Source organism: Stenella coeruleoalba (genome assembly GCF_951394435.1).
Source record: "Stenella coeruleoalba genome assembly, chromosome: 4".
Lineage (NCBI taxonomy): Eukaryota > Metazoa > Chordata > Mammalia > Artiodactyla > Delphinidae > Stenella > Stenella coeruleoalba.
This window is the reverse complement of record NC_137149.1, coordinates 43,199,729-43,212,742: the sequence shown is the minus strand read 5'-3', so window position 1 is coordinate 43,212,742 and position 13,014 is coordinate 43,199,729. Positions and strand designations below refer to the sequence as shown.

Below are 13,014 nucleotides of genomic sequence, written 5' to 3'. Positions count from 1 at the left end.
ACAACGGTGTGAGAATAAACCTAGGTTGCCTGACTTTTTTTTTTAAAGGATTGGTTAAGTGGTTGGATTTAAGTGTGTCCCTGCTTTGCCAAATAATACTTATTTATCTAGTAACTTATTTGCCAGAAAACTCGATTCATAATTAGTATGAATTTTTTAAATTAGATTTTTTAGATTTTTCTTCAGTCTTTGTTTTACTCTTTAAATAAGTTTTTATGGTTGTTATACGAAAAGATTTAAGTTTAATTAATAATTGATTAGCAGAACACTTCTGGGAAACCTCCTGTAGTTTCAAAGGGGATTACGTAGTTATGTGAGGATCCAGCAGGTTTTCTTTTGCAGCGCTTTTCTCACAGAGCGCCAGAATGACACCCTAGCTTTGGCAGAAATCTTGGGGCCCTGAAGAATAAGCTGAGGCCTCAGTAACTAAGATAATTCTTTAATTAAGGCCAAGAGTGGCAGTGTTTCCTTGTAAATGTTACCGTTGGTCCTAGAATGAATTCATATCCAAGAAAAGTAAAATAAATCATATGTTAAAGTCTCAAGGAAATTGGACTTGGGACACATGTATCTTAAAGTCACCTAATAATATACTGGGTAAAAATGAAGTCGTTTAAGCCTTGAATGTGATCGTTGGTTTGCCTTTCATATTAATGAATAAAATTCTAGAACCATGTTACTTTCCATCACAAATGTTTGTACGACAGGTCATTTCCCCGTTAGAGACTGTGACAGAGATGACGACTTCCATATCTTTCCTCATCGTGAAATTTTATTGAATATATGGCAGTCCATTCTGTCTATCTCCTCCCAATTGCTCTTTTATTAAAAGCTTTTTTTTTTTTTTTTTTTGTGGTACGTGGGCCTCTCACTGCCGCGACCCCTCCCGTTGCGGAGCACAGGCTCCGGGCGCGCAGGCCCACGGGCCCAGCCGCTCCGAGGCATGTGGGATCCTCCCGGACCGGGGCACAAACCCATGTCCCCTGCATCGGCAGGCGGACTCTCAACCACTGCGCCACCAGGGAAGCCCTATTAAAAGCATTTTTTAAATGTCATTTAAAATGTATCTTATGATATTTATTTAGAGACCCTTCCATTTGATGATAACATTACTAGATAAGGTCAGTTATTTTCCCTGATTTTCTATTTTCACATAGCAGTCCCCCTATACCCTAATATGTGGGCTCATTATTAAGCTGAACTTATAACGTGTAAACATTTTCCAGCAACAGATCCCACCAGATTTATTCAGCAAACTTCCAAGGATAGTGCTGTTACTCCTATGTTTCTGTGAGATAAGTAAGAAAATAGGTGTTTAATCATAACTATCCAAAGGAGGCAGAACGTTTCTGGCCTTTAAGTAATTAATTTTGTAATAGTATTTAGTTTCTTTAAACAGTACAAACCCCCTAAGGTTCCCTTTTCTCTCTTCCCCTGCAAGTCATTGGGGGTTCTTAGAGAGTCAAAGAAAAAAGGGCAGAAACAGCAGGAGCGAGGGAAATGCCCACTAAGTGCTTCTAGTTCTGGTAGGGACACATGCAGCAAGATGAATTCATTTGTATCTTCCAGAATAATTTTTATGTTAAAAGTCAGCTGATTTGCATCTATGTATTAACATACAGGTAAACATGTCATTCATGAGCTAGGTATAGTGTCTGACGTTAGAGTCAGCAGTTGAACATGGCATTAGCCGCAGCCATCCTGGAGTTGTCTAAAGAATCCAAATCGACCACAGAAGCTTTCACAGGCAGCCAGATTCTGATATGAATCAACAAAACTAGAGCTGCTTTCTTCAGTTTAGACAAAGGCCACAGGTATGTGCCCAAAGTGTTAAAATCCACATGGAGAAATCTTTATTTAAATATTAACTAATAACTCTGTTTGTATGTTCTGTTTATGTGTTTTGTTGTTTTGGTTTGTTTCTGGCTAGCTCATCAGAGTTGTAACAAGCTCAATTAAAGTGCAAGGAATCCTGTCTTATGCCTGTGTCATACTCTTCTATTTCGGGTAAGATTAACCATTCTTGAATATGTTTTTGGTTATACAGTAAAGTATAAATGCAAGATGTGATGGAAGTTAATAGCAGCTAAATCATAACAATATGCCCATCCCAGCTGTCTTGGGGGTCTCCCTTGACAGCATGTATCTCCAAATGTATTTGTGACTCAGTTAAATTCTAGTTAAATTAGATATGCTGTTTGGTAGTAGTATTAATAGCACTTTAGATTTAATTTTAATCTTTTAGTGAAATCATTTAAAGCCCTTTCTGCCTAGGACTTAAGTTTCACCCATGTTTTATGATAAAATCTGCCATTGTAATCAGATACTGTTCTATGTTTTAAAAAAATCTTTGTTTCTACTATGTTTGCCATACTGATTATTTAGCATGCTCTAGGCCTATGTCATATAAACCGAAAGGAGATGCAGAAATGTATCATTTCTCTGCCTGTGACTGGTTAAACTTTTATCTGCAGATTTGTTGGTCTCATGTGGCTTATATCTTGTTGAGAAAGACAAAGGGTAACAAATTAACGACTAAAATACTTTAAGATAGTAATAAGCGGTATGAAGAAAATAATATAAAAAGGCATTTTTTGCCACTGCTAGTTTTTTCACTACGTGAATTTATGATAAAGTAGCCCCGCCTAGGTTTAGATTTACTTTAGAAGAAAGGGACCCCATCCCTGGTCCCTGTGCTCACGTGCAGTGGCGCATCAGGAGCCGTGCTCTGGGCGGCAGTCAGAACTGAGTGTCTCGAGAGGAGAAAGTGAGGAGAGGATAAGCGTAGCGGTAGTGACCTCAGCCAGAGATTCACCCAGAATCTGCCCCTGGGACGAGGTCCGCTTTCCAGAGACATCTGGGTATTTCCAGTTCCACGTTTTGAGTGTGTTTTCTACACTGCTGTCTGCCTGCTAACTGACTCAGCAGGTGCTCCAGAGGTGTCCGACGCAGGAGCCCAGGAGCAGTCAGTTTTCACCGTCTCCACCAAGTATGTGAGTTACAAATAAACTTTCTGTGCCCTCAGTGCCGCGTTCAGGCTACGCGGCTAGTGTCAGTGATGCCCAAAGCAAGATGTGGTTCTGATCAGATTGCATACCATTTACTGTTTGAATGAACATAGAAATACTTTACTGTATTAAGGTAACTTTCGTCAGCTACTGCCATTAAAAAACGTGAGATCCTCCTTCCCTGGCACAGATGCTCACACTGCCCTGCGAAGTTCTTAGTATCATTCCTTGTTTATCTCCACCCTGCCAGGCAGAGAGCGTGGGCGAGGATGGCCGGCGGTCCGGCAGACCCTGGGAAGGGCCTGGGCTTCAGCTCTGAGGGAGGCGAACCACTGGAGTCTTGTGAGCACAAGAGGGCTAGACCCATCTGGCTTTTTGCAAGGGCCGCTCTGGCTGTTGTGCAGAGAATGGACTGGAGTGTAGCAAGGAGAGAAGCACAAGTCAGGCGAGGTCAGGAAGCTGTTCCAGTCGTTCCCCGGAAAGGTGACCACAGCTGGAGTTGAATGGTGGCAGTGAGTGCTAAAAATCTGTCAACTAGGGATACATTGAAGGTGGAGATGTGCAGGACTTGCTGATGCATTGTGAATGTGAGGCGAGAGGGAACACGAAGCACCAAGTGTGATCACAGGGTGTGGGGCTCAGGCAGTTAGGGTGATGGGCTGGCCGTCCACTGTGATGGGGAAGCCGGTGAAGACAGACACGTGGGGCTGGTCCGCCTTGGTTTTTTTGGAGGGTTGGGTCTGGAATCGAGAGTCCTGTTGGGGTTTTGTAAGCTTGAGATCCTCCTAGACATCCCCTAGTTGTCTCAAGGAAGCAGTGGAAGGGCTGAGTAAGGAGGGCGGGGGAAGTTGGGGCCGGCGGTAAACCTGGAAGAGTGGCGCATGCACGCGGAAGGTCCTTGCAGCCTTGGGTCCATGTGAGGCCCTCGGTGCTCCGGAGTAGGGAGTGGGGAGGCCAGGGAGAGTGAAGGAAGCCTGTTTGCTTCTTGTTTGACCTCCTTCCACGCCCCTCTTCGGACTTCCCCTCACTGATGCGTAGTTCCGTGTCACTACCAGGATTTCGTATCAGGCCTAAGAAATCGCCACCCCCGTCTTCACTCACTGTAGAACTGACCGTGAGGTCCTTGGTGTTGTGCCATTTAAGGGCCCCTATTTGTGTGACGATACCAGTGTGAAGAGTTTTTTTCAGAATTTTTGCCAGATTTGTTTCAGTTGCCTAAAAACGTTATATACCTTTTGGCCCAGAAATCCCACTTCTGTCATTATGTATTTTGGAATTTATCTTAAGGAAACACAGATTTAACGTAAGTTTTCCTAGCCAGAAACTTTTTAATAGAAGCAAAATATTAGAAATAGCCTAAGTAACCAGAAATTAAGGGCTTTGAGGGGCTTTGTTATATGATAACCAATATAGTGAAGCGTTGTGAGACCATTAAGATAATGTCATTAAGGAACACCAGCGGTTCTGGAGAACATTCATGATGTATTGTCATGTCAACAGCAACGATGGGAATAAAATAACCAATTTTGTTGGCGTTTCTGTGTGCTCAGCACTGTTCTGAGCACCTTACTAAAATCACCTCTATGGATTAACCTGTTAGGAAATTCACGCAGATCCACACAGATCCTGAGCAGTGGAGTCAGGATTCGAACTCACACACTTGGCCCCTGGAGTCTCTGCACTCGCTCTGAACTCCAATCCCCTACTGCCTTCTGAAGAGACCCCATTTCTGGACAGTGAGAAGTATGAATAGACGTACATTCAGAGCACAAATGACTGAAGGATAATATACCAGATGTCACAGTGATTTGCACTGGAGTGTGGCGTTATAAGTTTTTGTTGTTGATTTTCATCTGCATTTGCTAAATGTATTTGTTTTGTAATAAAAGAATAAATGTCAATTTAGAACCAGGTGAGACTTCTAAGTATAATTTCTTCTTATAAAGAGAACTAAGGAGTTTTTCAAAAATGTTCCCCTGTGGTAAAGAAACCTCCAGAAACTCGGGTTTTGCATAAAGAACTGGGCCCTGCGGCGCCTGGGTCATCCTCTCTCCCCCTCCCCTCTACCTGCCCAGTGACTGAGAGGGACTCCAACAGTAGTTGGTCATTTCTTTCCGGTTTTAGGTTGATTTCTCTGAAAGTACTGAACAGCATTGTCCTGTTGGGAAAATCATGCCAGTACGTGAAGGAAGCCAAAATGGAAGAAAAGTTGTTTAACCCTCCCCCAACCAGCGCTCCCAGCAAACCATCCAGTAAATCACAAAATAAATGTAAACCCTCTCAAGGTAGGTTTGGTTCTTTTTATCACTTCTATGAATCATTCTATAATGAATTAATTGTCTGAACTCCACTTAATAAAAAAATCACTGTTCAGTCGATGTTTAGCAGTGCTTTCAAGATTGGATTTCGCTTTGATTAGCTGTTGATTTTTAATGTTTATGCTGTGGATCTCATCACAGGTGCCCCTAACGCAGTGCTCCGAGCTTTTTCACTCCTTCGTTGGTTGTTCGGTAGATGATAATTGGGCACCTGTTACCTGACAGGCCCAGGGATACAGCAGTGGGGCAGGCAGAGCTGGATCATCGGGGAGAGGGAATGGATGTGCACTATGGCAGGTGGCTGTAAGTGCTGTGGAGAAAACTAAAGCAGACTCAGGAGAGGGACTGTGGTGGGAGTTGGGGGCACTCCCCAGCCGTGAGGAGCCGGCATCCGGGCAGAGACCGAGCCTTCCAGGGAGGAGCCTCCCAGGCACAGGCCATGCGTCCAGAGGCCCCAGGCAGGAACATGCTTGGCGTGTCAAGGGACAGCCTCTCCCCCGGGATCGGGAGGGACTGGAAGGGGGTCCAAGAGGCTGCCCAGGGCTCCAGGTCACCCAGGGCCCTGTGGGCTCTCGTGAGGATCTCAGCTGTTCCTGTGTGAAGGGGTTGTTGCAGGGCTTGGAGCGGAGGAGTGACACGATCCAGCAGACATTTTAAAAGGACTGTTTTCAGTCTTTGTGGAAATTAACCTCAAGAAGGGTGAGCCCAGAGCTTCCCTGGTGGCGCAGTGGTTAAGAATCCGCCTGCCAATCAATGCAGGGGACACGGGTTCGAGCCCTGGTCTGGGAAGATCCCACATGCTGTGGAGCAACTAAGCCCGTGTGCCACAACTACTGAGCCTGCACTCTAGAGCTTGCGAGCCACAGCTACTGAAGTCCACGCACCTAGAGCCCGTGCTCCGCAACAAGAGAGGCCACCGCAGTGAGAAACCCATGCACCGCAAGGAAGAGTAGCTCCCGCTCACTGCAACTAGAGAAAGCCTGCGTGCGGCAACAAAGACCCAACGCAGCCAAAAATAAAATAAATAAAATTAATTTATTTTAAAAAAAAGAAAAGAAGGGTGAGCCCAGAGGTGGAGGCCAGGGGGGAGCTGCCTGGCTCAGTGCATGGGTCAGCATGTGAGCGGGGAGGCTGACCAGATTCTGGGTGGGTTAGGAGGGGCCCAGGGCTTGCCAGTGAGGTTGTGCCGTGGGAGAGGAGTTGAGGATGATTCCAGGGCTTCTGGCCTGGAAGATTTGGAGGAAGAACTGGGGCAATGTGTGTGACAGGTAGCATATGAGATGCTGGAGATACAAAGGTAAATAAATCATGCTTTAGCGCCTCACAGACTGACAGGGGAGACAACAAAAGTGGATAATCCAACTTGGTGAGTGAGGTTATAGACAGGGCATGGAGGGCACAGGAGAGGGGCCCTTCCTGGAGGTGGTGACGCCTGAACTAAATCCTGAAGGGCGAGAAGAAATAGGCCCAGGTGAAGCTGGGGGCACGTCAGGAAAGGGACCGGCGTGGGCCTGAAACAGAAGAGAACTAGTGGGTCAGTATTCCAGGCGTCAAGTTTGTTCTGGAAGGAATAAGAGATGAGACTAGAGCTGGGCCGGAGGCCAGTCTGAAGAGAGAGCCATGCTCGTCATGTATGCTTTATTTTAAAGTAGAACAGAAACTTGTGATTAACTTGAAAATAATTTTTAATTTTAAAGAACACGTAAGTACTATTGGTGATATGGGATTGCATTCGTTTCAGCTACCTGGATAGTTCATAATGGGTCCATATGTGTTCTGTTAGGCTAGGCTCCTTCAGCACAGTAAGAAACTAATAACCATCAGTCTTGCTTTCAAGAAGCCTCCAGTTGAAGAGGGGATAAAACCTGTAGCGCGCACTGCAGTTCAAGTTCACTGGATCCAGAGCCCCGTAATAAGAAGTGCATTTTGCGCGAGTGCCTTTGTGTCTGGTCAGGATGTTTTGGAGGTCAGGAGACCACTGGCCAGAGACCATTCAGGAAGATATTGCAAGTCAGACAGCTCGGGCCCAATTTGCATGTGAACAGAGGGACTGGCTGTCAAGACAGCATGGAGTCTATCATGTTCCCGAAGAAGCAAAGGACAGCAGGAGGGAGGGACGACCCAGAGAGATGAATGTATTCATCGTCTCAACCGGGGCAACGGTTTCAACAGGTGTATATATGTGTCAACACTCATCAGATTATCCATTTTAAATATGTACCATTTGTGGTATGTCATCCTTACCTTGATGAAGCTGCTCTTATAAGGACTGAATGTATGACTCGGGGATTGGTGGGTCCAGGCCCCCAGACCACTGCTCCTCAGGCCAGGCTCAGGATCGCCATGGCCCAAAATACACATTAGAGGTTTTGTGCATTGATTTGTTTTTACTTCTGATTTGGACTTCCTGGACATGAAATGCTGACCATGTCTAATGTGACTTCACATAAGAGGTGGAATGGATTAGAGTCTCCTTAGCCCTGATGTCCTGAGTTTAGGAAACAATGTTAATTTTTCAGCTCTGGCAACAATCTTCTTATTGGTTTTATAGGAGGAGGGTTGTTACATAGGAGTTCTGATCTTTCAAGAATCAGGTAACAGTGTTATTTGTGTGGCATGATCCACATAATAGCTTTTATATAAACTTTTGGATGAGGAAACAGAACTAGTGTAGCCTCTGAGTTTCATTATAAACTCTGGGGCGTATACAGCATGCTGTCTGGCTATTACTCGCTTTATCCAAAAGCGTGGATAATCAACATTTCTTTTCAGTACCACTATATTGGTAAGCTTGTGGTTATTATAAGTTGGGGGGAAAACCCTTTTCTAATTAAATGAATCTGTTTTTCCACAGAAGAAAACCTGTCTGCTTCGGTCACCAGCCAGCCTCTTCATCAGAAGGAAAATGTCATACCACTACTTGTGACAAGCAATTCTGATCAGTTCCTGACAACTCCAGATGGTGACGAGAAGGACATAACGCAAGAAAACTCTGAATTAAAACACAGATCCGCAAAGAAAGATTTGTTAGAGATAGACAGGTTCACAATTTGTGGAAACCGAATTGACTGATTTCTGTAGCTGCGTGTGCCAAAGATACAGAGTCCCGGGGCAGCAGATGCTGTGCTACCAGGATGGACAGATGCTGAAAATGGCACTTAAATATTTATTTAAGAACTTAAATTATTAATGGAAAGCAAATCTTAGTGTCCTTCTTCCAGTGATGTGCTCTGGCTGAAGGTCAGGTCACGTGAGTCCGCCAACAGTGACCTCCAGCCTTGACTCCTTGGAAAACTTGACGGATTAGGAAAAGTTCCTGCTGCTTGGCAAAGCAGCAGAATCTCTCTGGGCCCGACAGGAGCAACACGGACATCACTTTTGCTTTGTCAATCTGTGCTTCCAGAAGATCGGATTTTGATGTGAGTCCTCTTCAGTATAAGGATATACCTGGAAAACTGTGAAGCTCTTAGCACGATGCTCCCTTTCCAGCCTCACTCTGTTTCCACAGTTTTCAAACGTCACTTCATCTGCCAAACCATTAAAAATAATAATAATAATTAAACTTAAGTCAAGTGTTCTTACCACCAGGATAATCTTTGAAGATGTACCTGAATTAATCAGAATAAAAAGCTACCTTAAATAAGACATGATGAATAGTAGCACTTTATAGAGAGAAAATAAAAGACCCTAAGCCAGTTTATTTAAAAAATATTAATTAATGAAGGTTATGCATCACTGAGAAAATGTTTCATAATTTTTCAGTTTACTCTTTACAGCAAACGTGAGCTGTGTATTGTTTCATTGCAGTGGATAAAATAGGAATTCCCTTACAGAAAGCCACTTCCTGTGCTGAGAAAGCGGAGCAGTGTTAACTTTAACTGTAGTTAACTGGTTTCATTTTAAACTAATTAATTGCTTCCTAAACTGTTACAGTTAAAAGGATTTGGTGTTGAACAGGCTGAAGAACTGTCAGTATACAAAATTCAAAGGTGTCGACTTCAAGTGGGTTTTCCAAGCAACAGTTTTGAAGTCCATCTTCTAGCAGATGGGGCAGCATCTTGCTCCGGCTTCTGGAGTGCATGGGTGGGTCTGTCTGTGTGCCTGCGCCTGGGCGGGCCTGTGTTGTGTGGGGAGGTGTGGCTGTCACGTGCACCTGTGCCGGGCTGGGCAGGCTGTGTGGGGGAAGGGAAGTGGGGTGTTCGGGGCGTTCAGGTGGCTGCCTGGGTGTGGACAGGTGTTTGTGCAGGGATGTTGGGAACAGCGGCCAAAAGGTGCTTTTTGGTTTTGTTTGAGATGAGTATTCCATTTCTGCTTAATTACCGGTTTGTGGCCCACGTCATAGGACAGGTTATTTTCCACCACATTTTACCTTGAGGAACCTTTCTGCACTTTTATAAAAATTTTACAGGGTCTAATTTCAGAATGTCCAGGTGTTAACCGTTAACTGTTAACTTCCTTTGATGGTTTCATTTTAAAGTTTTCATTTTAAAGTTCAGCTCTTGTGCTGATATTTCCAGCACTTGACGTGCAGAAGGTAAATTGTAGCTGGTTTGTCTGTTTCCTGGGTGAAATGTGAAGAAGCAAGCTTTAATGCTTTGGCTTGTTCCTCTGAAAAAACAAAAGTGGATTTTAATGTTTTACATTAAAGCTAAAGAAATCGAAATTAACATTTATGTAGGGTAAAAAAGAAAATTGTACAGAAATGCTTTTGTGAAACCAGGAATTATTTTAACTTAAAGATGAAAGACTTTAAATTGTTTTGTGTATGTTTCAGTGAAGGCCCGTTTTAGGATTATTATTCTTTTTTCCATCTTCTCTTCACCAACATAAAGAACAGTGTCTGTGAGGAATGGGAACAGTTTGGGGATAACTTTGCCAAACATAGCCCTGATCAGAGCAAAAATATGATTTGGGTATATCTTTCAGTTCAGCTTGAATTACTCTGTTACTGTGCTGTCATTTTTGAAAGATCTTTTTTTGGCAGAATATATTGGGAGTTTGGAATAATGTTCATTTCCTCTGTTAAAATGGCATTCAGTACTAATTTTATAAGTGCATCTTGTGTGAAACTCAATAAATTCAATTTTATAATCTTTTTTAAAAAGGTCACTGAATTTATTTTAATAATATTTACTACTATATTCAGTGGAGTGAATTTCCCACTCTATAATAAGAGTTTACTTCCAATTCACAAGTGACAGGACTGTCTAATTTGAATTATTCTTTTGGTTTTAATGGGAGAAAAATGTTTGATTTTTGTCTTTGGAGGAAAAAAATAGACTGGGTCTTGATCATAGACCATTTAATATCTCTCAGCAAATTAAGGTACTTCATTTTGCAGCTATTTGAATGTCACACCATGTGCTTTTCATATCTGGGGGTCAAGTGTAAGACAGTACTTCGGTTAAAAAAAAATCTGAGGCACAACGTAAGTCAGACTCTTAGCTTTCTCTTTGGGATAGAAGTATAAACACCAAGAGTCATTCAGAGCTTGTCCAAATTTTCTTTGTACTTCTTGTACTTCGGCTAGCAGTTAGACTTTATACTCTTTATACATATACATGGAAGAAACTTGTTAGAACCTCAGAAATTTTCCTCCCATCCCTGGTAACTCAGCAGAGATGGATATAAAGTCACAAAATAATTTAAAATCACTACATTTTGGACTGTTTCAGTTCCATCTATTTATTCTCTCAACAAAGATTTATTAACACTTTCTATGTGTCAGGAACTGCTCTAGCTGCTGGAATCAGCAATGAACCAAAGTCCCTGCCCTCCTGGGGAGGACTGATAGTAAACAAGTCAGTGAAATAACAGCTGCTGTGGGCAAGTTGCCTAATAACCAAATGATCTCTCAGGTCTATTTCAGTTTTAAAATAAATACAGTTCTTTAACATCTTAATGTAAATCTGGTTTTTTTTCCTATTGGATTTGCTTAAAATAAAATAATCGTATAGCAGTTTCACAGTGCTTCCATAAAATAGAAAAAAATAAGAGGGACTTCCCTGGTGACACAGTGGTTAAGAATACGCCTGCCAATGCAGGGTGCGCGGGTTCGAGCCCTGGTCTGGGAAGATCCCACATGCCGCGGAGCAGCTAAGCCTGCGAGCCACAACTGCTGAGCCCGCATGCTGCAACTGCTGAAGCCCACGCGCCCAGAGCCCAGGCTCTGCAACAAGAGAAGCCACCGCAATGAGAAGCCTGCGCACCGCAACGAAGAGTAGCCACTGCTCACCACAACTAGAGAAGGCCCACGCACGGCAACAAAGACCCAACGCAGCCAAAAATAAATAAAAAAAAAAAAGAAAGAAAATGTTGTTTTTTACTAAATACTGCTAGTTGTCCACCAGCATCTTCTGTGGCAGAAGCATAGAGCTGTGGCTGGGCACCTAGCTGCCTCTCTGGGGACTACATTCCCAAGCCCCTCTTGCTGTTACATGTGGCCAAGTGACGAATTCTCACCAAGAGATGGAAACCAAGGGTATATACCATCACAGGCCCCCTACACCTCTCCGTTTCCCACCAGTTGGAACCCAGAGAAGGTGTGGCCCCTCCCCAGCCATGCAGGTAAATGCACGGGGCTCACTGGATGGCAGAGCCTCAGCGGGGAAGGAACCCAGGTCCCTGAATGCCTCTGCGGAGTGGAGTTGCCCATCAACCTGGGACACTCAGCTTAGACTATACATGAGAGAGATGTAAGTGGTTTTGGTTCTAAGCCACTGAACCTGGAGGGTCTGGATTACAGCCCACATTCATAACACTTGGAAACCTGAAAGGGCCTATTTAGAGATCTCTACATAAAAGGAGTGGATGTTAGACCTAACTTCCTAAAACGGGTGCTTCTGAAAGTACTCTTTAGATATTTACTATTTGTTGTTTGTAGAGGAAAAGATAAAACGACTATGCCCCACTTATTCAGCAGTCAGACTGCAACACCCTGGGTCATCACGACATTAAGTGTGTTTATAAGTGGCAAAGTCCTATTTGTTCATATACTCTACAGAAAAGATGTGCCCTGTCCCTTGTCTCTCAGGAAATTGTACAGGAAGAATAGATTATGAGTACAGTCGAACAGCACAGAGAATTGGAAAGAAAAGGAGTTAGTATGTCAAAAGAGCAGCAGAATCGCGATAATCCGGGACCAGTTTGAAGCAAATGGTACCATGTACGTGACGGCTGAAAATATCCAATGTGTACAGTTGAAAGGGGAAGTTGTTAAGAAAGAAATTGACGTTCCAAGGGAGCTTCTGTTATCTGAGGAGTTTCCTTAGTAACAGGCAGTGCTCCGCAAGTGCAAGCTTGGCCTTGCTGTTGTAAATTTCAGTAAGAAAAGAAAAGCAACACACACTGGCCAGTTAATGAAAGGCACCGTTTTGGCACAGCATAGTAAAGTTTATCTGGAGTCGTTTGATATTTAAAGTGATGAAAAAGAAGGGAATGTATCTGCACGATGTAGTTTGCTTTTCACTTACAACTTTCTTTTTGGCAGGTGAGGAAACGAAGTGAGGGTCTTGAGAGTACAGTTGGCACCTTTTTGAGGGAATTAGATCAGGGATTACAGAGTGTTTGTGCTCTTGAGGGGTGAATCACCTGCAAAGTGGGTACTTTCAAAACTGCAATTATTTTCAACAAGCTTATTTTCATTTCATTTTAGATACGTCTACGTAAAAATGTAAATACTCGGGAAA

At 43.4% G+C, this 13,014-nt stretch overlaps 1 protein-coding gene across 1 annotated transcript in view; it reads left to right on the top strand.

The window, feature by feature from the left end:
* TAPT1 (transmembrane anterior posterior transformation 1) overlaps positions 1-10,734 on the top strand; it is a 64,622-nt gene extending 53,888 nt beyond the window's left edge. Inside the window, exons 12-14 of the mRNA XM_079919079.1 lie at positions 1,931-2,007; positions 5,133-5,293; positions 8,181-10,734. Coding sequence (XP_079775205.1) covers positions 1,931-2,007; positions 5,133-5,293; positions 8,181-8,398 — 456 coding nt within the window. The 3' untranslated portion in view covers positions 8,399-10,734. The remainder of the gene's footprint in view (positions 1-1,930; positions 2,008-5,132; positions 5,294-8,180) is intronic.
* Positions 10,735-13,014: the final 2,280 nt, after the last annotated feature.